This window comes from Erithacus rubecula, assembly GCF_903797595.1.
Source record: "Erithacus rubecula genome assembly, chromosome: 6".
NCBI lineage: Eukaryota > Metazoa > Chordata > Aves > Passeriformes > Muscicapidae > Erithacus > Erithacus rubecula.
This window is the reverse complement of record NC_136688.1, coordinates 30208383-30236238: the sequence shown is the minus strand read 5'-3', so window position 1 is coordinate 30236238 and position 27856 is coordinate 30208383. Positions and strand designations below refer to the sequence as shown.

The 27856-nt window shown below is 34.7% G+C and overlaps 1 protein-coding gene across 1 annotated transcript in view; it reads right to left on the bottom strand.

Moving 5' to 3' along the window:
• Positions 1 to 27856, bottom strand: part of AVEN (apoptosis and caspase activation inhibitor) — a 79852-nt gene that overhangs the window by 1624 nt on the left and 50372 nt on the right. The window contains exons 3-4 of the mRNA XM_079307671.1: positions 2425 to 2495; positions 1294 to 1389 (exon numbers count right to left, since the gene is read on the bottom strand). Of these exons, the coding sequence (XP_079163797.1) occupies positions 1294 to 1389; positions 2425 to 2495 (167 nt within the window). The remainder of the gene's footprint in view (positions 1 to 1293; positions 1390 to 2424; positions 2496 to 27856) is intronic.

The following is a 27856-nucleotide window of genomic DNA, read 5'->3' as shown; positions in this document are numbered from 1 at the left end:
ATACTGACAGAATAACAGAATGATTTGGTTTGGAAGGGATCTCAACGATTACCTATTCTAAGGTGCCTGCCCTGGGCAGGGAACTTTCCACTAATCCAGATGCTCAAAGCCTCATCCAGCCTGGCAATGAATACTTCCATGCACATGGAGCTGAGGGATAGGGATCCATAGCTTCTCTGGGAAAGCTGTTCCAGTGCCTCTCCATTCTTATAGTCAAGAACTTCTTGAAATCTAATCAGCTTAAAGCTATTTCCTTTGTCCTATCTATACATGTCCGTGTGAAAAGTCCCTCTCCAGCTCTGCTCTGTAGACTGTTTAAGGTACTGGAATGTGCTGTAAGGTCTCCCTTCTGTTCTCCAGCCTGAAGAACCCCAACTCTCAGCCTGTCTTCACAGGAGAGGTGCTTCAGCTCTCTCATCAACTTTGTGGCCTTCCTCTGCACTAACTCCAACAGGCCCATGTCTTTCTTGTGCTGAGAGCACTGTCTTGTGCCCCAGAGCTGGATGCAGCTCTCCAGGTGGGATCTCACAAGGGCAGAGCAGACAGTGAGAATCACCTCCCTCAAACTGATGCTCCGGTTTCCTTTGAAACATGCTGTGCATTGCTGAGTCCTGTTCATCATTTCATTCACAAACACTCCCAAAGCCCTTCTCCCTAGGGCTAGTCTTAATCCTGTAAGGGCCATACTTCTTGCTTGGGCATATAGATCCTTTAAAAATTTTTGTTTTTATATTTAAGTCTCACTGACTCCTTTTCCCCTACATTAGTATTTTCTTTTTCTCCAGAAGGAGAAAGGAACACTTTACTAATGTTGTTCACACCACTGGAGAATAAACGACATTTTCTTTGCCTGTACAATTGCAAGTTTTACCTATAAGGATGATTAATGGAAAAAAAACATGTATGTTGATATTACCTATATAGAAGATTAAATCATAATTAATATAATTAGCAGGAAGAATATGAAAGCACTTAGAAAATTTTGCTGCAAGCTTTTAACAGCTGCTAACAAGAGAAGCAAACACAAAAACAGTGCAATCATTCCATGTCAAACACTCTGACACCTGATTTCAAATCTAATGTGCTGCACATCCAGACATGTTGTTTAAGGCCAAATAAGCACAAAAAATGTGTCAATAGAGGAGGGTATCCTGCATTACATGCCACTTAACAAACCAGTCTAAATTAATGCATTTACTTATATTATACAATCCTGTTTGAAGACTAATCATTCTTGCACACATTATTTCTCATAAAATATTGGCATTTTCTTGTGAAATTTCACAGCATTACCTGCACAAGTTCAGCAGCTACATTCAGCCTCAGATGTAGAGGTAATTCCTGAAGGGCCTGGACCAAAGACTGGCAGTCAATAGAAAGTGCAGAGAACTGCAACACAATTCAACACATAATATATTTGTGAAAAAACCAAAACAATCAACCTAACACAAAAAAATCCATCAACAAATACCTCATCATTTTAATGCATTACATTAACTAATATTTGGGATACTGACACCATCCTGCACCCTAGGAATGCAAGAACTGGTATGAAAAAATAGTCACTGAAAGCCTGTGTTCCACTAAAGAAACAGGTGATGGTTTAAACAAATGCTGTGTTTGGGTTTAATTCCTCACTTTAATGACATTGTGACTCTAAAGTACCTTTAAATACCACTTCTCAGGGAGTAATTGTTGTAATATCTTAGAAAATAAATAGAAAATCTTTGACAATTGAATACATGTGGACATTACAAGAAACACTCAAGCAGAGTTTCACAGAAAAGTCTGGAAGAGAAAAGCATATATTTTGCAAAAATTTAGGTGACTTGGGTGAGGAAGACAGCTGCAGAGATTGAGACACTTTAAACTATCCTGATAGAGAAAACAGGAGACTTCTATTGCTGCACTCCTTTTTATTCAAGCATAAAGAATTCATATACAAAAAATATATTTGGTGTCCTAATTATTTAGGGCATGAAGTTTCAACCACTGGAAATCAACTGTTAATTTGAAGGAACTAGAATGTTTCACAGTCCAATATATGAATATACTCCTACAGGTTTTGTTACAATCATTCTATTGAACACTTTTCTCTTGAATACAGCTGAAAGAGGAATGCTGAATTCCCATGTCAGTAAAACAGAGACAGTCCCTTATTTTCCCTTCACTGGAGGGCTTTCTTGTTCCTTCCTCCCAACATTACTTAAAAACCGAGCCTGTGGCTTTGATTAGTCTTCAGTAGGAAAAAAAAGGACAAGGCCCAAGGACAAGAGCCTCCAGCATTAAAGAGATGTTGGTAAAAATATACAGAATAAAGAGTCCTATTATTGTATTAACAATTTGTTGCTGCAGGCACAACTGCCTAGATATTCTCTCCCAGGTGGTTATCTGTATAAATCATTTGAATGATAATTCTGTTACCTGCTTATGGCATATACTTTCTTTATCCCATTCTTTCTCATCAGCAAATCGAAACTGTGTAAAGGAATCTCCTAAGGAAAAAAAAAAAGGTAAAAATATATTTATTTTAAAGAAGAATAAAAAGTTTTCTCTGAATTTCCCAACCCTAAAAATGTAAATTCAAGAAACAAATCTCACCTCTTCGAAAATTTTCCGTTAATATTAATGCTGCTTGCATTCACAAAATTAAACTTATTTATGCCAAAGTTCTATGGGACTTTTAATTGCTTACTGCAAAACAGTACTAAAAAGGGGCAACAAATGCAAAACTGAATGATGACTTGTTAGGTGCAATGCCAACATGCAGGATTTTCATTCAAAAGTCCAATTTGGACAACATACTAGGAATACACACAGTATTCACAGAGTGAATTTCTTATGAACAGTTTTGAAAGTTCTGTAGATAGACTTTCTCTTACCAACATGCAAATGTTTCTAAAAATGGATTATAAATATTTTTTAAATCACTTTGTACAAGCCAAATAAAGACTTCCTGTTGTCTGGTAGCTATATACTCCCTCTTTCTTGAGCTACTCCCTTCTCCAGCACATCATCAAAAAAAGGCACTGAACCCCAAATTCCAATTCATATGCAAAAAGGACTGAATTAAAAGAAACCCTTAAATAGGATTAATTATGTTAAATGCATAATGACAGGATCTTCTAACCTACCACATTCCTTCAAGATAGCAGAAACCTTTTCTTAGTATAAGGGCTACTAGATTGTAATTTTGTTTGAAATGTAGTATTTTTACTGCAGCACCATGCAGTAAACATGCAGTAACACCATTCTGTTTAAAAAAGACAGACTTACGAATTTATTTACTGAAAAAAACATACAACAACTCCAGTTAGTCAAAAAAACCAATAAGGTCTGTGAGAGGGGAAACGTGAAAGATTAGGGTTGCAAGATGATGGCCAAAGGTACAGAGTAAGATGTTTCTTCTTAGATTGCAATTTAAGGATAAGTAACTATTTCAGAAGTTGTATTAGGAAAAAAAATAAAAGCCATTGTGATATACAACCTTGCCTGATCAGATATGTTTTGGTTTATATTTGTGTCTCCAGAAATAACTATTTTGAAAACAGCCTTCATCAAACAGTACAAGTGCCAAATATTAAAAAGAAGCAATGAAATTGACAATTAGATATCTAATAAGGTGGCTAATTTTACAAAACTTCAGTTCATACAATACAAACACCAGGTTCCATGCTTTTTCTAGGGATGCTCAGCAGCATGGGAAAATACAGCCCTATATCTTTATGCATCTATCTGCAGATGCAAACACTTAACTTGAGCACTTACAGTTGTCTCACTACTGGCAAAGGCACCTTGCCATTCATTGCACAGGAGGAAATAAATGCCTTTGTTTCAAAATATCTTGAGTACTGCTAACACATAATAACTAATTCTGAAAACCAAAGAAGTAAAAATATTCTCGTGATCTTAAAATGGGTATGAAAATCTGAAAATTAATGTTTTAACAGCTCATAAATAAAAGGCTCTGTTTAGTCACATTTGCAAAGAAGTCCTACTGGAAACAAAATGGTCCTCAGTCTTCCTACTACTACAACAAAGGCATAGGTACTTTCTTCCAATATTCCCAAGTTACTGCTCAAGCTGCTCTTTTAAAAGAGTAAAATTAAACTAAGGGCTTAGTTACACGCTTTCAGTATCTGAGAATGATCAGATGTAAACTAGCTAAATCAGCCTACTTCATCTGGAAAATCCACTGGGATCCATCCACTGATTTGAGTGTTCCTACTCACAAAGTTGGTAATCACAGATCCTCAGTTAGATATTGTATTGCTGAATTAAAAAGAGTATGACTTAAACTGCAGTTTAATTAGGCTCTTTAAGTAAGTTAACAAAGCATGCCTTTCAAATGGAAAAGCATAACTACAATTCACAGTAGCATATTTAATGCAAATTAGGTCAATGAGAATGTTAGTCTAACCAATTATCTTTTCACAAGTTCCTTTACCCTGAAAATAACCTCCTTTTATGCCATGAATAGTAATCAAACCACTTGCAATAACTCTTGAGTTCCTTTCAACATTAAAAAACACTTTTCTTCTTTAGAATAATTTTTAAGTATCATTTGGCCTTCAGAGTAGCTGAAAATAATGCATTCAAGTAAACCTTACACACGGACTTTGGTAACAGTCATGATAGGCTCATTTTAAACAATATTGTTTATTGTTTAAAATGTGAAATTTTTATGAAGATGGCAGAACTAAACCACCATACTTTACTCCACTCAAATATAAAGCTAAATCAATTCATTTAAATAAAAGGTATATTTCATTTTTTCATTATCCAAATTACCTTTTTCTACAAGTATTTATTGAATAACAGAATCAAAACGCATCCTACCTGTAAGCTATAATAAATATTTTCACATTTGTAAAATTTAAAGTCGAAAACTAAAAAGAAAAATCGAAGAAATACAGTATTCAGCAGGAAAAATTCTATCAGTGGAATGATTTTGTTAATTTAAAACTCTCTCAATCACATAAAACATTACTGAAGAAGAGGAAAAATAGTCTGTATTCTTAGAGATGAAATTGGAGGATGAGAATAGCAAGGAATTAACATGATCCTTCTAAGACTGCCATGGCTGTAAAGAAGTGCTGCAAGTGCAAATATAATACTCAAAACCCACTTTTTAATCATAATCTCTACCCTTTGGGTACTGAAAGGTACTATAAGGTTTCCCCAGTCTTCTCTTCCTCAGGCTGAAATCACCCAATTCTTTCAGCTTATCTCCATAGGATACTGATAGCAAGGATTTTTGTAGCCTGCACTGCAACCTATAAAGGACATTTCTAATCAGATCCAAAAAGAACAATATTCTAAATTACTTCCCTGGCACAACTATGCAGCACTACTAGTCACATTTTAAAGTAAAAAAATCTGACAAAGGCGAAATGGTGTCTTCAAAATTTAAAATGTGTCACAGAGAAAGGAGTGAGAAGAAGGATCTTTGGAAACCAGGGCTGGTTCTGGAACAAAGATTGTCTGTTCATGAAGAACAGAACTAATTGAACACATAAAGGAACTGCAGCCTATTAAAATCAAAGACAGATACCAATTTTTTCAAATGAGAAGGAGGGTGAAGCCAACAAATGCCAACAAATACACAATGGTTAAAAAAGAAAAAAAACCCAAAACCACACACCAAAAAATCCCCCACAAAATAAATCTTCTTACTAAAAACTCAAACAGAAGCTAACAAGAGTCTGAAAAACCAAACAAAATTGTACTGAAAGAGGTTCAGAAACACGTACAGTAGGACACTTGCTTCTTTATGAATACCAGGTGACTAAGAAATATGGCAGAAGGAATAGGAATGCCTTTAAGCCTTTAAAGCTTAAAAGAGCTAAATGACAGCTCAAGGATACTGGGAACAGTGAAAGGGAAACAGGGGAAGACAATGCAATATCAGCTCAATATGTTTGATGGAAAAAGTATAAACTATCAGAAATTTAATGGCTATGCAGACAAATATAGTATTTTGGGGAAGAGTCAGCATGGCATGTGAAGTTCTGCTGCATGATGTAAGACAACTTCTTGAAAGAAGCAAAATATCATGCACATAAGCAGGATGTAGTTCATATAATTTACATGCACTTCTGAAAGCTCTCATTGACATCCTACTCCCTTTCCCACCCAAGATTTCAGAGCAGCAAAAAGGAGACTTTGTACGAATAAATAATTACCTTAAAGTAGGAAGAAAAGACTAAATTGTCAATTCTCACATAAGAAGAAACAACCTGTGCAATTATCTGGGGTTCTAGCTGTTTAATATCTTCCCTCCATTAAAACAGAAGAGAAGAATAAGAGGACAAGATTATAAGAGAACAAAATTTGCTGATGATGTTATGTTTTAGTGCAGATGAAGAAAGGGTGGGAAGAATGACATAAGAACTCCATAAGATTGAGAAAGTAGATTTTAAAATGGCAAATGAAGCTTAATATTGAAAATGCAAAATGCAGCGATTCTCAAAGAGCTAACCAACACCATTCCAAATCAAAACCAGTGCTACAAAGTGTGCAAAGCAGCAAACTCTGTGGAGTTCTTAAAAAGGCAGGAGTGAATAACACACAGAACAATATTACACCACTATCACATATTACCTTGAATACTGTACAGAGTCTTGGTTTCCCAAGCCCAGCTTCAAAAAATGTAACAGCATTAGAAAAGGCACAGAACAGATTCTGGATCAGAAGAAATTTAGTGCCTTAAGCCAAAGCAGTGGAACCAAGGGAACATGAAAGAGATCTAAAACCAGGAAAGGCATAAAAAGGGCAGATGAGGACTAACTGCTCATTGTCTCTTCTCACCTAGAGGAAGCAAACAAACCCAGAAGGTACCAGACTCAGATAGAAGGTTGCAAATCTTTATAACTTGAAGCTGAGTTGTGGGACTCCATGCCACAAGATGGTGCAGACAGCACAAAATGCAAGGAGGGATATAGAATAACTATTTATAAACACAAAGATTGCACATCTGGCTCAGCAAGTCCCTCAGTCATAAACTATTGCAGGTCAAGAAAGAATGTGGGAAAGTAGCTTATGATAGATCACATTCAGGAACCTTAGCTTAGGTGTCTCCAGATGGACCATGGTCTGCTTCAGTAGAACCAATAAACTAAACTAAACTAAATAAACTAAAGCAAACAGCTAGGGTTTTATTACCTTTAGAGCTCTACTCTTCTCTTAATTGGCTATCTTTCTACAAGAAAAATAAGGAGGAAAAGTAGGCAATTCATAAATTTATTTTTAGTCTGTAGCTGTATTCTTTCAAGCCAACAGACATTTGTGTTTTCTATTTTTTCCACATTTTCTTAATTTATCACTATTTTTCATAAGTAATTTTTTTATTAATTACTTCATTGCTATAGCTTTTGGAATGCTGCAAAAACGCAAAATACTAAACTAAAATGCACTGAACAAAAAGGTATATTCAAAATTTTTCTCAACTACAGTGGCTTGGTTATTCATAAGCACCAATCCCATCTCCTCCAATATTCACTTTTTTAACTGAATAAACAATAAAATTATATTTAAGGTTAAAGTTAATGACTTCCCCATTGGTAAGCTTAAACTTTTCATTAAGTATAAGCTAGTCACCTTAAATATTTACATTTGTCCTGATGCTTTATGACATTTTCTAGTGTCATTTTTTTCAGGCCACTAATTTATGACATACTTAGTGATTTTTAAATGTCACTGCAGCCAGCTTGCAATATTAGACAAAGTATATAAACCCACAGAGCATACTGTTCTTGAGTAGTATCATTCAAGTGGGCTGAAAAAAAGGGAAAAGATTGCTGCATTACTTAATAATAAAAATGAAGCTTAATCACTGCATAAATACACAAGATCAATGAAATTTGTGATTCTTCCTAGGGGTAGGGACAGAAACTCCTTTGCATGAATGGGAGAGAATTCCTATATTTTGATAATACTATATCCAACAGAGGAAAAAGTAGCTTAACAGAAGAGTTTGTGATCCACAGACTGATAGTTTAAGGGAAGTAATAATCTGGCCCTTTGTTAAGACACTGTTTTCTCCAATACCATATAAGCAACTAATATCAGTCCAGCACATGGTCCAGATCAGGAAGTAAAGCTGAAATTCAGCACTGGAAGAAAAGAAAAAATGGCAAGGTTCCCACCCACAAAGAAAGATTTGCATAACGTCAAACTGCAGATCTCAGAAGAGGAATCCATTTGCATTTGCTGGCACAAGATGCTCTTACATTCTGGCTTGTGAGGAGAGACATCATGAAAAGGAAAGAATCCAAGAGGAACAACATTCAATCAGATTGAAAGACACATATCCCAGAAGATCCCTATTTTGCCCTGCCTGTTTACAGGAACCATTGTGTGACAGCCACAGAGAATGGGCACTGAAGGATCAGGAAGAGTGGAGAGGGATGCGCTCCTGTGTATTCCAGTAAGCAAAATTACTGCCTTGAGACCTGGGGGTACCTCTCAGCTCACACAACCACTTAAAAGCAAAATGACAGCTTGGATTAACAGTTTAGTTTTATACTGAAGTGAGGTTAAAACTGAAACAGCACCCTTCATTGATACTTTAAACTGTACAGCTTACAAATAATTAATCATCCTCTCCTGCTAAGGTTTGGTATTTTGAGTAGCTAAAAAATATATCCCATAACGTATAGCAAAACTTCTGCCATTCATTAGTGAGGTTTTAATTTTTTCTAAAGTACAAAAGAGGACCAATTTTCACAGTGTTTCCAAATCCAAAGTTTAAGTAAAATATGTTTTAAAACCACAATAAAACTACTACTGTTGTTTAGATACCACATGTCATGGTAGCTACAAGAAAGAACAGAAACAGCATGTTAATATCTTTTGCTGAGCTGTAGAATGGCACTCACTGGCCTAGATTCTTTACCTTGTGCTATTTAAGAAAAGCTCCTCCCAATTTTTCTTTATTATAATTATGGTTCATTATACCTCCTGTGTAAACAGTGCACAAAAACATATTGCTGCATCATATCTAGGAGTTGAGAATATCACTGAACCAGATTTATTATTGCACATTTTATTCTAAGAGGATAAAAAGTGCTCTTAGGTAGCTAAGACTAGTTGCATTGCTTAAATTTACACTAGATTACTACTGTTTTCTGTAAGCAAGCTGTCAGAACATTTTATCTGAAAACTTCAAAATTCATAACACTGATTAATTGTCCAGAAAATACAGGAATATATAAATAAGTGCCCTTTATTCCACACTGTACCTCCACCCACAAAAATCTATTTTTTTAGAAAAAGAATGTCCAAACTCCCACGACAGTCATCCTAGAGGAAACAAATGAACAAACTTAATAAATACTTTCTTTTAACCAGCTTGCTAGTTTTTAAATGCAATAATAACCACTAATTGACACAATTAGAGAAAAAAAATCTCATATCTGCAGTCCTTACATGCCACACAAACACTGGAAAATTTCTTTCTCTATCCCTCTTCCCTCCAGTTTTATAGCAGACAAATCATAGAAATTTACAACAGGTTTGACAATTCAAACTTCCATTTTAAGCATTTAAGGCCAGCCTTATTTTTGAATGGTAAGTACACATGTTATTTGACATTCCTCACATTATTAGAATTTCCAAACAGAAAAAAAATTCTCGATTTTTCTTAGTGCTATAGTTGGATTCCTTATTCTTTGACAGAACATTTACAACAAAGAATAAAACTTTGTTAAATATTCTTTATGATGCTGTTCTGACTATTTTTACTACCATCACATCCAAATTACTATTATCCTTCCCTAAAGCTCAATTCACTATTCATGTAGGTGGTACATTATGCTCTGTCTATGGGACTATCTTTCAAAAGTATTCATAAATTATACACAAATTTGCAGGCCTAAAAATATTCAAGCAGTTTGATACAGTGAGTATGAGGCTTGGCTTTCTTGAATTTATGAGGGTTCTGCAAGACATGAGACATCATAGAACTAACATGAGCTTGCAAGACTTTTTCTTAATGAAACAAGAGAGGTAGCTCCAGAAAACAAGACAGGAGGATTTTCTTCTGAAATGTTAATAAGACTACAAGGATTACAATTAGGAACTAGTAAATCTTGTACAGCTCCAGTTCTATAAGCATGCAAGAGCCTGGAAAGCATTTCTTTGTGCGTGCAAGTTACTCATACCCCTTCAAAGATAGTGGTGGATTTAGACTTACCAGAGAATTCTGAACATCAAATTAAATTTAATAGCAGATAATAAATATTCACTTGCAGTGAAAAATACAAGCAATCAACATACTGGATTTGCCTTATCAAGGGCTTAGAAAGCCACTACATTCTTGGTCCAAGTATACATAAATGTACTTTTAAAAAAGTTATGATTGCCTACAGTGGAGTTTTCCCATTGTTACAGAGCAAAAGTGAATGCTAAGTTTCAAAACCTGTATTAAAAGAAATTAAGAGTTCTTCTGCAAAGGGAAAAGAAGAAAAATAATTACTTACTATTTACACTTCTTTGTGCCATGTTAAAAAGAAATTGTAACCTACATACAAGCTTCTGCTCATCTTTTGTGTTAGGTACCTTAAGAGATTTTCTAACAAATTTATTGTAAGTAAATTAAGACTGAGTTAGCTCAATTGAAAACACCAGTCCTCCTCATGGTAACCTCTGCTCTTGCGCCTTTGTCTTGAACATTCTACATTCTATAGCTTACAATGCCCCTTAGCAACAAATCCTGTAGGCTTCTTATGCAAGTTCTCCTTGTATGGAAGTGACAAGATCTTCAGCTCTCTCACAAATTAAGAAACAAGAATTGTTGGTGCAGAATGGAGAATTACAGGTTTCTGGATGACAAATACCATCTGGGCCATGTATTTAACACTGACACAGCGTTTCGCCGTTTGAAAAATGCAGAAGTATTGATTTTTATTTAATGATCTTCTGTATTCAAAGAGCAGAAAATTTAAACGCGCATTTTAATGTTGATCTTGAAATATTAATTTGAAGATTCCATTTTCCATCACACTATTGACATACTATTAAGCAGCATCAAAATTCAAGTTTTAAGATATTGAAGACTGTGACATATCTGGTAATGTTGGCTAAATAGAAAAATCCCCTGTATCCCAGCTATTCACTGGACATATTTGCTTTCTGTTGATTTTATTTGTAGTGTTTTTTTCTATGATCTAGTTCTATAGAGTTAAAAAAAATTGCTTGCACAACTTTGGCCCCCAAGAACATTTCATCATGGTTTATTTTAATGTCATGCTAAGGCCTCCCCCGCCTATTAATTCATCCACCACTCTGTTCTGTTCTAGCCTTGCTTATGGGGTTTCTTTTATCTTTTAACCTTGTTTAAATCTATTCTTCCAGATTTTTGATCATGATTGCAGTATATTAAGTCCTTCTAGTCTACTTGAAAAATAATAAGCAGGTGCTAATCAATGAATTTTTTACTGTAGCAGGAATTGATCCGTGAATCATGCAGAAAGTAGTCTTTATTCTCTGCTCTGCCTTTTCAAATTGCATTGCTCTTTCACTGTGCACAGAAATACACATGACATTTATCTCACATTATTCTCAGTGTTTGATTCAACTCTGAATATGTATTTCAAAACAAAAGGTTACAACATTTTTCTTTTGTTTATAGTAGTTTCAAAATGCTTTGTTTTTTCCTTTTGTTTTCTTTTTTCTTTCCCCTTTTTACCCCTCCTTTCTTAATGTTTTCAGTCAGCCTTGCCTTATTGGGCACATTAATTTTGCTCAGTTAGGAATCTGAGAGCAAGGATTAGCAGACACTGAAAACTTTTTAGAATACGTAAAAGATATTTAGCAGCTACAAATCTAAATAATATATATACAAAAAGGAAAAATAATAGTGTTCATAAAATAAGAAAAAGCATCCAAGATACTGCTCCTGTCCACGTGTTTTCCCAAAATAAAAAAAATTATAATGACCTTTTCTCTAAGCATACATTCAGGATTTTTATACCCCTTCCACTTTTGGTCGGCACTTTTAAAATTAACATTTGTAAAATATCTTTGTTCATTTTGCTTTTGAGCTTCATAGTCTAGAAAAGCATCAGAATCAATCAAATTTTTGGGATGACATCAAGGTTACTTAGGCCTCCACTCATAGCCTAACACACACAGCTTTCAACTCTCTTTATAGTCCAGAGGAAGGTTTTCCACAGGATTCAGCTGGCACTTCTGAAGGTCAGCCCAAAACTGGGAAAAATCTTCTTAACAATGAAGGAATGCACTGGGGCAGGATGGAAGGGAAAAACCTCTCTCCACTGTAACCAAGAAAACTATATATGGTACTACAGTGCCACTTCTCATATTTGTCAAATACAGCTTAACATCAGTATTTGTTGCCAGTCCTGCTACCACCAGAAATGTGCCCCTTCAAAATCACATAACGATTTTGGCTACTGCAGAAGAAAAGGAAGATAAAAGGTTTGAATGAATGACAGTCTAATTAATTAACCACTAAGAGTCTAAAAATCGACCAATGGAGCTCAACTTTAAAACAGCCCTGCTTACAACAATCCACAGCTCTCAAAGGGAGGAACTATTTTTTGCTTGTCTTTTTCACATCACACATCTTGCCTTTGCTAAGTGCAAATACAAAATTCTACTATTGGCTCTAAAGTTTTCAAAACTGAGTTTAAATAGCAAACCTAGGCTTTTAATTCTTTCAGAAGTGAGTAAAGAAATTGATCATCATATTTTCAAATAAACTTCTAACCACAGCCTGGAGTATTGCATTCCCATTGAGTACCTTTCAATTTTCAAGGGACAGGATTCAAATAATTCAAGTAACTGTCCAATAATACCATGAAGAGGTTTATAAGAAAACCAGTTCCCTGATGTCTATTTTCCTTGCTCAATACATTTTTGAATGTATTTTCAAAGACACAGAACTGACGGTGAAATTAGTATTTCCTATACAAACTTCTACAAGTTCTTCAGTTTGAGAATACAACAGGAAATTTCAGAAAGGTATCTGAGCTCTCTCAGGGGGAAGTACTTTGCCACAATGACTAGAAAATATTCAGAATGGAGCAGAAGTTTAATTCATTAACAAAAAGTCACAATACAAAGACTAGAATAATACATCAATCAAACTATACATGCAAAAAGTGAGACTTAAGTTTAAGAAAACAAAAATGAAATTTCAAGGTTGAGATTCAATTCAACTATACAGTTTTATCTATTCCTAATTTCTTTACTCAGAGAACTCAATATTCATGATTTTCAGCTATGGACTCCCTCTCTGAAAAAGATCCTGAAAAAGGTGATGAAAGCAACACATGGCTGTGATAGTATCACCACTGGATTCCACACCACACAGGGAAAAAATGAACTAAATACGTGCAGGGCTAAAAACTAAAGTCCATTGTGGTCAGCTTAACTACTGCAGTAATTAATTTTTATATTACATATAGGGGTATCAAGGGTTTTCTGAAAATCCAATTAAAAGTATACTTTAATTGTCAAAACTCCCTTGCATTTTTTCATCTTTGTTTTTGAGAAGTGAGCTGCTCTAACCTGCAGGCTGCAGCTTCCTTACCTTACATTAAATCCATGATGAGTCACTGAAGAAACTAGACAGACTGCAAGGTTGGTTTTGATGGATGACTCAGAACTAAGAATTAGCAGCCATTGGAGGGATAATAGAAAAAAGAGAATTTGGAAAGGTCACATATTTCTAGACACTTAACTCTTCCTATGCCCTCAAGGGTCATGGTGGGGAAATATTCTATACTAACGTCAGGAGCAAGTACAGTACAATGGGTTGTCATACTATTGTACTTAATAAGCAATAGATTGTTGTGCTTCTAGAAATATTTTTATTACACTGTATAGTAGCACAACAGCCACATTTGGTAATTTATCAGTACTGCACCTAAAAAAAAAAAAAGGTGAAGAAAAGCAAACATACCAAAAAACATCCCTGGTTACTGAAAAGCCATGTATCTCTGGTTCTATGAAAATTAAGCCAATACAGACTGAAACTTACTCTCATTTAAAATATACTTTTGAAAAATATTATCATCCTCACTTGAATTTATTAAGTTCAGAAGAATAAAAAACCATTAGGCAATTGATCATCTTCAAAACAAGCTCTCTTTCTATGACTATCAAAATGCACACTAGGAAATTTTGGAAAATGCCACCCACTGAATTCATGAGCAATCTTAGTGTTTATCATGTCTGCATTTCACTGTGAAACTTTCTAAGAAAGATAATAAAAAAAAGATAGAAATCACCAGACTAGTGTAAAGCCAGACATAGCCTCATTATTCATAGAGCCTACAAATGGGAAAGCAACAGCCACATCCACTGGAGAGATGGTCTCTCTGAGCTGGAGAGACCTCAGAGTCTCTGGGCTGAGCAAAAGGAATCCCCAGGATTCCTTCCCAGGAGGTGGTGGTTGCTTAAAACAACCCAGAGCAAATAATCAAGGAACTTGCTCCAAATATTTTTTCTGAATAAAAAGTGCAAATCTCTTTTTAATTATCCCAGAATGTATGGAAGAAAAAAATAATTATAGTTTAATAGGTCAATTAGCAGCAGTAATTGAATTCAGTAACACAAAGTTCAGTAACTGTGTGTTTAAGAAAGACTTTTTTGCTTCAATGATATAAGGGAAGTATCTCTGATGAAGTGATGTAGAAGTGAACATGGTCACCAGATGAATGAGGTGTCTTGAGGAAAGAGCCAGCTTCATGACTTCACTCTCATCACTTTGGTATAATGAGAAATGTTGTATCCTCTATATAGTACTGCTGTAAATGAACATGAAAATGTGAATGTCAGCTGGAGAGAACTACACATACATGCCAGGTACACTCATGCTAGTTCACTAAATATATAAAGCACAATCCAATGTATTTGATAATGTTAAGTACAAAGAGAAATGTGATCATTATTACCTTATTTTTTAAATCATTTAACCTGAATATGTCTTCTTGTATGATTTTGCTACAATTCAAGAAGTTGAATTTAATAGATGTAATAAAATGTTTCTCAGATTAACTAAGATTTTATTGGTTACAGGGATTGCTTCCTTGAGATTCTGTCATCAGTTATGTCCTGAGAATTAAGATTGTACATGTTTCAAATAACTAGCAAAGACAAAATTTCCAGGCCAACTTTAAGTTATAAGAAATTTTAGTTTACTTGACAGAAATAGCTCAAGATAGAAAAGTATCTATCATATTTTATGATCATGACTTGATCATAAAAACGTGACTCCATACTAAGCTTATCTCCAAAATTCTGCAGGGTTGCTCTTTCAAAAAAGCCCTCTATGCAGTTTCTCTACAATGTACTTATCTGGACTGTAGATTTATTTTGCTTCTTCCATGTTTATAAATAAATAACGAAAAAAGCTATTGCATGAGGTGCTACATGTTTGTAAGAGGCCACATGCCCTTAAAGGTTGCCAAGTTCATACTGGAAACTGCCAGCTTGATTTCACAGTGCAGTCTGGCATCCATTAACAGTGCATTTATTCATGCTTCTGTGAGCCCAGAACCATGGCCATACATTTAACAGGGCAGACATAGTCAAAAAGTCTTTGTAAAAGATTACCCAAAGAAAAAAAAAAAAAAAAAAAAAAAAAAAAGCCAGGCTTCCTTTGCTACCTTTCAAATTCCTGTACCAGACTAATGACTGCATTCAGATTTCTGTGAATTTGCTCCTAGGAAGTGTCTTTCATAAGACAAACATTTTCATGTATGAACAACTGCACAGCCTGGCAGAACACACACGGGCCACTACAATGTTTTCCTCAATGTTCTCACTGCTACTGAAAGGTCAAAGCAGCACCCTGCACAGCTGCTTAGTGTATTGTAACATAGTCCAAGTGAGGATCTCAAAAGCTTTTTGTTGGCTGGATGAGTACTTACAATAGTAGGTACCTCTGCTATTACTTTTAATCTGATAATGGAAATAAAACAGTGACCAATGTGAATACAACACAGCAGATCAAATAATTCAATTCCCTCAGCTGAATTCACCTCCTTTCTTTGAAAGCAGGAAGTAGCAGTCTCCTCATCTGAGATAAGAAGATACAAATCCCAAGCCTGCTGCAATGATAAGGGCTTATTCTCTCTTTGAATACCTTTTCAATGAGACACATTCATGAGATTAGAGAAAGAACAGCTGGAAATAGTATGTGTATTTTGTGGCTTGTTTACTCCTTTGATTTTCACTGGGGTTCTCTGTGAGTAATAGAGGCCACTTTCCTTATGAGTAAAGGATTATAAACAGCAGCTACAGTCAAAATCAAACTTACAGTCCAAAAGTGTGCTGCATTGAGGAACATTGTGTCAGCTGAACTTCCTAGGATTCTTCCTAGGCTTTAAACACACAGAGAATGCAGTCCAAAAAAATCGCATAATGAATATCCCTGCAATAAAGGTTCATCAGATAATTGTATACTGATGAATTTTAAAATTGCTTCTCTGGACAAGTACTTTTACACTTTGTAGTTATAGGAGAGCAAGAAATAATACTGTTCTGTGCAACAAAATCAATGACTAAAGCTTAAAAAAGCAGTTAATGCTGTCTTCTATCATCAGCTCAAATAAGACTGCTACATGTATAGATGTTTTACATTCCCAGAAATAGAAAGAACAGTGGGTTAGGTAAACACTGTCAATTTCTCATTCTATCACTCACTGAATGCAGTATTAGTGCCTAGTGTTTTACTGAGAAAAGCAATAGTAGTGACTTTTACTGAAAAAAATACTTCTCATTGTTAAATAGAACCCATTCAAATCTAAATTTTAACAACATCTATTTCTATTCCTGAAGCATATGACATCTAAGTAGAAGCTACAATTTTCATTTAAAATCTAGGCATAACATAGAGAACTAGTATATCTGTTAAAATAGCAGTTTTGATCTTAGGATACTATGTCCTTGGAGAGGAACATGAAAAATAGATGAGGGATCAGAAAATTTAGTTCACATAACTTTTATCACTGAAGTGACAGTCAAAGAGAAATTAATTTTGAGAACAGAAATCTGAACTTCACGGTCTGAGACTATGACAACCAACCTTGTTAATGACACTTGATTTCTTCTCCCTGTGGGCCATTAAAGTTTAGCTCCTAAGGTCAGACCCTCTAAGCAGCTATTAAGGTCTTTTCTATATATGGAAAACTTTTCAGGATATCCTAGTTGTTTCTTATAAGATACTGAAAATAATCTAAGACAAGAAGTAAATACAATTTTTTTCAAGCCTGAAGGAAAAAAAATGCTGATATGCCTGTGTTTTTATTTTAAAATACTTCATACATAAATCTACCATCAATAAAGGCTCATTACTCTACTTGGAAACATGTTTCTTCTGTGCATTTTCTGCTGTAACCTACAACATTCATTGGAATATAGTATTAAAAACCAAAAATTAATATAAATCATTTTGTTTAGCAAAATAGGAAGGAAGCCATCAGGCAATACAAAACATTTAGGCAACTTTTACTTCTGGCTACCAGTTAAAAATTAGACCACTTCATTTTAGGTATATCTATGATGCTACACTTTATTCTAAATAACAGCAGTTAACCTCCCATATAACTAATATTTACTGTTTGAATTTATGGCAAGACTTTTGACATTAATCTGTGCTGTCATCCTTAATACCTGGCATAGGTGTGGAAATGGCAGTGCTCAGCATACAGGTAGTTCTTGCAAGCACCAAGCTTCTGGCACAGAACCTACTGCTCAGTCATGTCAGAAAGATGTGTGTCCCACTCTTCCCTCCACACCACAGCTCAGTAATCATCCACTTTCTCCCTTGGGCTGCCTCTGGGGGCTCTCCCACTCACACCTCCTCTTGCTTAGGTCCCAGATCTTAGCTGCAAATCCTCCTTCATGCTGAATCCTTACTGAGCTGACTCACTTTGTTAAACATCAGAAAAGCATTGCTTTTTTTGTTTGTCAATTAAACTTTCTGTCATTTTAGCAAGCAGATTCCAAGAAGTATGAGAGCTGGCACAGCAGGAAAAAAAAAAGAACCTGATAAATGCTGTCAGAGCAGAGAAGAAAAATGATAAACTAGGAGAAAGCAGAACACTAGCTCCATTCAAGAGCAGACTCTTACACAAGGTCTTACAATTGAGTGTCTAAAACTGAAGAAACAAAATTGCAACAAGCTCAATTACTTAAAAATGAATGTCTGAAAAGAGTATTAATTGCTAATATTTAAGAATCCATTTGCTTTGAAACTAAGCATTTTATTCAGATGGCAATTTTTTTCCTAAGAATATTTACAAAGCCAAAACTGTAACATCAAAGCACAAGAAAAAAATTGGTTTCCATGTCTCCTGCATGTGATGAGGTCAGCACAACACAACAACAGAACTACTGGCAATCAATTCTCTTTCTAAAACTTTTTCCTGAACGTGAGAGAAAAGCATTAACTCATGAATCATCAGTGAGATAGATATAAATATCTCAGAATATATTTTTCTGACAAAATTTGGTTAGAGCAGCCATGGACTAGAATTTGAAAATGTTGAATTTACATTAAAATAAACATCCAAGCTTCAATATCTGTAGCCAAAATTAAGGCAAAGCAGTGCACTGACAAAAAGACAACAACAAAGCAATAACAACACAAACTCCACTAGAGGCTCCACATCTTTTATTTGCTCACGTGGCTTATGGAGTGCAACTGGCTCACACTTTTACCTCTTGGAATATGTGCCTGTGCAACACCACATGCCCATCTCTAATACCTGACTTTTGTTCATTCTGCTTTATCAAGATCTCTACAGTTCATGCTTCCTACTTTTAATAAATAAAGAAGTACAGTGCACTACTATTTCACAAGAAGTATTGCTTGTGCAGTTGCAAGACTTAGACTCATGAAAATACTTACCATTATTTTTATGAACACTCTACAGAAAAAGTATTTTTATTTTCAGATTTTATGGGTTAAGATTTAAATTGATATCCAGAAATAAGATGAAAGCTTAGATACTTTGAGAAATGCAAGGTGAATAATTTTTGTATCAAGGGAAACCATGGCACTTCATATAATTTAGTGAAGTACAGTGTCTTCCTAGTCCATTAAATTACAGCAGCATTTTAATAATTGAACATCTTTCTAAATAGCATGAAGCTGAATGATTAAAAAAAGGTCTTTCATTTTAATAAGAAATTAATCTCTTTGATTTAATGAGGGTTAACCACGCTGGTTTTTTAGTGCCAAGGAGGCTCAAGGAAGACAGCAATTATTAAACAGCTCTATCTATATGTAGGCTGGCACAAACACTTTTTCTAAAATGATGACATATTCTCAAAACACTTTACCCTGAAGTATTCCACCTCCATAGTACAAATAATCCACAACTGGAAAATCCTTATTGAAATACTATGCTTTTAGCAGCTAAGTTAAATTGCATCTGTGTTGCTGCAGAACTGTCATGGCTATGCATGGATAAAGCTATCTATAACCCAAAAGTCCTGTTAAGAGTTTGTGTGCTACACAGCAGTCTTGCCCTAATATTTAAAAAGCCTCCCTAAAAAAGTCTATGTTACAAGGCCTACTAAATCTTCAGATACCAGAAGCTTTATAAAATATTTGCCAAGGGCAGCAATCTTTCTGTGTTTCATCCCTTTTTAGTGTATTTTATGTCTAAAGGTCCACCAGCCACTGACCACAATAAGGACTTCAAGGACATAATTGCAGGAACTGAACAGGTGTTCACTGACATCCAAAACAAAACCTCCAGAGAAATTGAGTCCCTCTCTTCAAAGGAATCAACCACAACTCACTACACAGCACTAGTTTAATTTTAAATTCTGATTCATACAAAACAAAGGGTAGAGGTGAGCAATCATCTCTGAGGTCAAACTTGTCCAAAAAATGCAGAACAAGGATGCAAGGCTTATTTCCTCCCATAAGAGATAGGTACTACAAACTCATTTCATTAATAAAGAAGAGTAAAAATGTGCTGCCCACTTTTAAATAAGCCATGTCTTTCAGCTTTTCAGCTTTTTCTTTCTTCCTAAATCCTAGACACCACATTTCACTTTTGCTACAGTAACATGAATTTCTTGAGTGATTTCCTTAATGCTCTCTGTTCTACTAACTGCATTTTCAAACACAAATTATCAAGACTGTACTCTGTCTGGAATAACTCTTCAGTTTCAACCACAGGAATAATTCTATTGTTTCCTCTGCACTGACATTGGTGCATTCGTCTCCCAAAGAAATGTCACTTACACTCACCAAGACTCCATGCATTAATATATACATAATAAATACATCACAGTTAAAATAAATCCGCAGTTACCGATACCTGAATTGAAAAGCCTTGATATTTCTTGTACTGATAATCAGAACTTGAGCTGGACAACCATTAGCAAAAAAACTAGGTGCTTCTGTTTTCCTGAACAATGTAATGGTTAAACCAGAAGGATAGTTAACCCTCAAATTATAACTGGACACACAAAAATATAACAATAAGCCTACCAGAAAATGCATTTTAAAAACACTTAAATGACTAATTCCTAATGAAATATGGTTTATGAGATATACCATTTGCCTATCTATCCATACTTTTTGATTTATGTAACAAATTCTAATTTAATGTAACAACAGGTGAAGCTTTCGAACATACAAATGTTCACATTTTCTGACCAAAACTCACCAGGTCAAGATGAGCCCTTGAAGGCATTTATCAAAGGAATGACAATTAAAACTCATCTTCTTATTAATTAAAAAAATTTCTAGTAACCAGAAGAGTAATTAGGAAATCTGTAAGTATAAACCAGTTATAACAGAGTGACAACTGTCCAGGTCAAAAATGCTAGGAACACAGAAGGGTATATATAAGCAAGCAGTAAAGGTAATAAACTTGGCTGTTTCCTTGCCCATGGGAAAACCTATTTTTAAGAAGAACTGTTAGAAAAGCTGTGTTTGTTTTCAGAGTATTATGTCAGAGAATTATTAAAAAATATCATTGCCATTATTAAAATATCTGTTGTGAATCTCTGATTCACATTAATAACTTTCCAAATTGATATAATTAAGATATGAAAGACAGAAGGCTACCTAGTCTTTACCAAAGTTTAATTTAAATCACAGGGAAGTAACACCTTAATTCCCATTTACTTTTTTTATACATTGTGTTTTCTAGTTACAAGCTGAAGTTGGTAGGAAATTTAGCATATTACATTTCTGAATGCCTGGTTTGTAACATTTTCAGAAAAAGGAATTTACCTTCCAATGAATCCTACTGTGAAGAATACAGATGTTTTTATAAAACAAATAATGAATAAAATGCAGTGAGGAGAGCTAGAAAATGTGCTATTATTTCCTTACCTGACTGATTTACAGTTCATACCTGACTGGCTAATAACCCTCTTTTACCTGTTTCAGATACTTTTACTATCAAGGCTTTTGACATACATAATCTATTCCTCCACATCTAAATGAAGAAAGAGAGTATCAGGAAAAAAAAATAAAGAATGGAAAAAGATGAAATGCAACCTCAGAAAAAATAACGCTTCTATTACGTATACAAAAGTACTTAGATGAGAGAGTGGAAAACAGTGCAATGAATTTAAATCTATACAAGTCAATCAAGGGGAACAAACAGGCTGTACTCCAGTGGAATTTTACTCTTACAGTGGCCTTACAAAAATCAAAGGAATGCTTGCAAAAAAATGCATAACTTAATATGAATGAAAGTGGCAGAAGCTATCTTTTAGTCTATAATGATACATAAAGGATTATTTGTACTACTGCATCAAGTAAACTAGTTTGTAAAACGTATTATATACACAAATTACTGACATGGATTTTTTTCATTAGCTTGTTAAAGGGATGTAGGGAATAGCACTGATTCTTTCTGCTATTACCATCATTAATAGTGAAATTAATGGCTGGAGAAGAGAGTATTTAAGTCTAAATCTCTCTACCTTAGTCTTTAAAATGAGCATCTGATATATAGACCATGTTAGCAGTCAAAAACTAAATCTATTATCAGGGAATTTCACTGATACTCAAACACATAAAAAATACCAAGTTTGAGTAATACAAATTCACTAGGAAATATTTTTAAAATTATATATTAGCACTGACAAGGCTTGTTCTATCTGTGTCTTTAGGATACAGTCACTCATACATATGATCAGCCATGCAAATGTGTTCAAAAACTTCAAGATAAAGCTAGCATTAAAAAATAATATCAAACTACAACAACTATTTCTCCAAGTCCATTAAAATCAAAATTCCAGTCAAGAGTTTACCTGAACACAGATGAGAATACTGAAACTAACCTGAGAAACTGGAGGAAAGAAAGACACTTTTATATTTACATCAGCCTTTCCCCTGCCTTCAGGCCAACCACTCTTCACTCTGTTGACTCAGCACTTTTAAAAGTGACTTTATTCTGCCTTTTACTGTTGAAAACCATTGGAGACAGCATTTTGAGACCTCTAAGAACTCCAAGTAAGGAACTAAATAAAAGCTAAATTAATCTCAAGCTACTAATTCTGAGCGTTTTGGTTTTTTTTATCTTATTGCTCTTATTTCATCTCAAGCTACTATTTCTGAGGGACTTTTATCTTACTGTTTTTACTAAATAGGGTTACCTTCATTCTTTTAGAAAATATGCACCATTTTCTTAAGAAATACCCCCTCAAAATTTAATATGAAAACAATAAATTGATATGGGATTAGTAGTAAGCAATCATTTTATTTATAATGGAATAAACAGCAATTAAAGAACAGCAGATGTCAATACTTACATAGATAGCCATAAAGCTCCAAATCAATACTTGCTTCCAGTTTCATTAATGAAGACACACTCTCATTCCCTAATAGCTACTTAAAGAGATACAAGAGGAAATACTTGCAATTTTTTGTAGAAAGTTTACACTATTTAACTTTTTAGCACCAAACTACTTTATGAATGAAAAGGATTCAAATGCATAATGAAAGATTGTTCAAGTTTTGGGATTAAAAGTTACATAGGCTTTTAGGCACATTTTTAAGTAGTCCACGATCCTGGGTAAGGAGATTGCTTCCCATTCCCATTGCTGTTTCTCTCATTGGGCTGGCAAGCACTGGAAGCCCACCATGGAAGGTGAGTACTGGTGTCACCTTAAAAATGTAAAGGTTAAACCAGATTTACTGAATCAGAGAGATAGTTATATTTCATTAAAAAAGTAAAGATTAATATTTGTGTAGTTCAAGTATAAGAGGTTTTTTCTCTTTAGTAAGGCAGTTAATTGTGATATGCCAAAAATCAGAAATTATGATAGATAGCTCTTAAAGAAGTTATCAGATTCAGGCACGGTTCACGTGTTATACACATAATCTTCCAGAAAGGAAGAGAAGGAAATTTATTAAAGCAACTATCTCACAAAGAAGCATTTTAAACTTTAATGTACACACTAATCTACACTAGAGTTTTCAGTGCTAACATCATGCCGACATCACCTTTTTTTTGTACTCTAAAAAGTTAAATATGCAATCTTACCTGAAAACATTTTCCATTAATGAACATGTTTGAGAAATGCCATTATGGCATTACTCTTCCAACACCTGATACCACAAGAGATATTTGCTTTAGAAATTACTGTAAAATGTCACATTTGTAACAAGTATCAGTTAACATTATTAAAATTATAAAATGGCTACCAGTATTAAGATGTACAGAAAAAATATTTTTAAAAAACCCAATGCAGCGCATTGAAAAACTCTCAACTGCTCAAGTTACAATCATTTTACTAACATATCTTCAACTGACATTAAAGAATTTTTTCTACTTCTTTCCAGTTTTGCCTGTTTGATATACATACACAATTTATAAATCAAGTATTAATCCTTTCTTTTTGAAGGGAAGAGACAAGACAGAGGGAATATCACTATTCTTGTGCTCATCTATCCAATGACAATCTCTTAATTCAGTTTCCTACTTCCATGACTGTTCACAGGGACATTTTGAAATCAGGCAGTTAAACAAGTATAACATATATTAACCTGCATTCTTTACCCTTTCTTTTCACTTTGTTGAAAGCTACCAAGTACCATAGTGACAGACAGAAAAGAAATACTTAAAACATTGTTGTGCCATTCTATAGTGATCCTGACACTAACATAATACTGTGGATAAGCTAGAGGGGAAATGGCAAAGACTGCCATCATTGGGCAAGGTCATTACGACGTTTATGGTAAAACATTTGGCTGTTTCATAGAAACTAGTAAAGAACTTTATTTTCTACAAAAAGGGAAAAAAAACTAAAACAAAAGAAAAATCAAAAATACCCTGAAAGACTCATACATATATAGTGGAACAGCTTATTCTTCCATATGAAATTAATAAATTATGCATGACCACTTCTAAATCTCGTAGGATGATAAGTCATTTAACCCTTAATAGCTAGAGGGAGAGAAAAAAAATCATAAATTTTAATCATGTATCTCCTCACTAAAGCTCAAAGAGTGAAGACAGAAGAATGAGCTCATACCTTGCACGTATGTGTGGCAAAGTACTGGTAACCAAGCAACAGGCAGGAAACATATCAGAAAGGAAAAGCATATTTAGTCCTAACAGTCTCTCATTTATACACAATTACAGATACCAGTTACAAGAGAAGAGGATCAGATTGCACAAAGCAGTCACTGAACCTTTTCTTTTCTATTTTTCCATTTTGCTCAACTACAGATATTGCTTGGGTTTTAAACGGATTAATCTCACATTACAATATCTGCCTTAATTCTCTTAATTCATAACAGAATAAGCAACTTGCCTAAAGTCTGCATGGACAGATGCACAAATAGAGAATGCATCCTGAACTCACTTCCTACATGTTTGAATTTGTATTTTAATATGATTCTGTGTTAGTACTTCATATAAATTATTCACTTTTTCTGTATGATCAGCAGAATGCTCCAGGAAAAACAAAATATATACTATTAGACAAACATAAATATATTGTGTATATATATGTTCAGCATGCTTAATCATGCAAAGACAGTTTTTCACATACACACACCTGCTTAGAGAGTTTTATCTTTAACCTTGAAGTTCTTAAGACTTAGATCAAAGTGCACAAGTTCATTAAATTCCCAATGGAGAAATTCCATTTTTTGTTAATTCACTATAAATTTTAAACATATAAATGACAAGTAGGAATTTCATACAATCACATTTAAGTATTTCTCAAATACTTAAGAAACAAGTATAGGAGAAACAATGTCTATTAATGGTTTTCAAACTAAAGCATTCTAAAAACTCAAGGGAGTAGAGTAAGTAATAAAGCATTAAATACATTTTTAGTTTTATGTTAGTTAGCGTTTATGGAAACACAACCATTAATGCATGTATTTCAAGCAAGCTGTGGAAGCAGTAGCAATCCTAGTCCTCATTACACCTAAAAATAGTTGCCAAATGCTCCAGAACACACACACACACACACACACACACACACACACACACACACACACACACAAAGACAGAAATCTTTCTATTTGTGTTTTGGTTGGAGTCATGAGGAGGAAAAGAAATCTTTCCAGGGTAGATTTCTGCTCCTTCAGAAGCAAACTCCATGAATTTTCATTCTTACATAGAATACATTATATTTTTGATACAAATATTGGTGCTAAATCTAAAGTAAATCACTTAAATGGACACAAATGACAAGAGGTATTGCTCCTAATTTCTAATAATTTCAATAAATTATATTTATAGCTTTGTAGTAAAAATTTTAAAATATGGTAATCACAGAGTCATCTAGGAGCCCAGTATATATTTTGATTTTCTTTGATCACCACGATACCTGTAGTCTTTATTAAAATCAGGAGTACAATTTAAATTATTCTCACTGCATTACAAGTTATTTAACTCAAAGAAAATTTCACAAAATGACAATATAACCAATCTGAGTTTGAAGTAAGACTTTAAAAAGCAGACCATGAAGAGAAACAGTGAAGAAATAAAAGTGGTCATTTCTAGGATTGCAAGTTGCCTCAGATATTTCTTCTTTCAACATTCAGTGGTACAGTAACACTTTATATGCTTTAAGAAAAGAACATTATTTTGAGAACAATATGACAATAATTAATGAAAATATGGAAACAGTATTATTAACTGTGAGAAGTATAAAAGGATATCATTAAGTGAGCCTTGCTTGAGTGCTAAGCTTTAAAATTCAGATTGAAATGGAATACAGAACAGAAATGGTGACACATATGCTCAAATATTTTCCTCTGTTTTCACTTCTACAGCTTATGGTATGTAAGGCTATATTCATTCATATAAACATAATTATTTCACGCAATGTTAATTCAAACAGTTAATAACATTTAGAAGGAAAATGTGGGGATCTTTTGCTCCTGTTCAGACTGTTCTGAAACCACAGAACTTGAACAGGTCCCACATGAACATCTAGCCCTTTTTCCTTCCCAAACAGGCTCAACTACTCCTACATCATTCCTGGAAGATGTTTTTCTAGCTTGTTATAGAAGACCTTCAGTGACAGAGACTCTCCAATGTCTCTACTCAAAATATTTGGCTGTTCTCACATAAGTATTATTTTTTTCCATGTTTAATCTAACCCTATTTAATTTAAGCCTATTTCACTGCAATATACACGCTATGTCACTTTTCATCGACACCATGAAGATGCATCCAGGCTGCAGCAGGGGCCTTGCCAGGCAGCAAGCTGCTTGGGAGCCAGCAGCGCTCCCTCAGAGCTGCTCAGATCACATCTGGAATGCTGCACTGCTTTGGGCTCCCAGAACAGACAGCAGTAAATGGCAGCAAGTTCAGCAGAGCCTCTAGGATGGCTGCAGGCTGGAGCACTTGCCTGTGAGGAGAGGCTGAGGGAAAGAGGCTTGTTCAACCTGCACAAGAGATGGCTCTGGGGGAGACCTAACAGCAGCCTGCCAGTACCTCTGGGGAGGTTATCAAAATGATTGAACCAGGGTACTCCATGTGCACGGAGAGAACGACAGGAAACAAAGAAATAAATTGAAATGAGAGGTTCAGACTGGATATAAGGAAAAATATTTTCACCATGGGTCAGGCAGTGGAGCAGGTTAAGTCAATGCCAGCCTTTGAGAGTCCTGCTGGATAAAGCCCAGCACAACCCAGCCTGACCACAGCTGACCTTGCTTTACTCAAGAGGCTGGACTAGAGAGCTTCTGAAGGCTGGCAACCTGAATTATTGTGTGAACCTATAATACCCATACAGCCTCACAGAATCACAGAATCATTTAGGTTGGAAAAGACCTCCAAGATTATCAAGTCCAATTTTTGGCTTATTACTACTTTGTCAACTAGACCACAGCACTAAGTTAGTAAGTCCAGTCATTTCTTGAACACCACCTCTCTGGGCAGTCTGCTCAATGCTTAACAAACTTATTCAGCCTGATGGTTGATCACACAGTATCTCACCTCCAGGACTTGTGACAAGTAGTTGCCTAAGGCAAACTAAAACAGCAGAGGAAGGATACTCTCTCCTCCCTAACATTACTTCAACTAAGCAGAAATTTGAAACTGATAACATTTCCAGAATTCTCTAATAGAACCCACTTCCAAATGTTGTTAAAAATATGTTAGTTATCCAGTCTGAGAGGATCTGGTTACTGTGAATTTATGCAAAAAAGAAAATATTCAAAGTTTTCATTTTCCTGCTTTCACCTGTTAGCAACTTTCCTCCCTGCTCAGCAGCAGGGCAATTCCTTTGTTCATTTTTATTCAAAAACCTACAACTCAATTAATAGTAGAGAGAATTAGAAAATAATGTAATCTTTAATTACACTTATGCTGGATCCTTTGTGTGCTTCCATTCTCCTTTTTTTTTTTTTTTTTTACCACAGCAGGCTCTT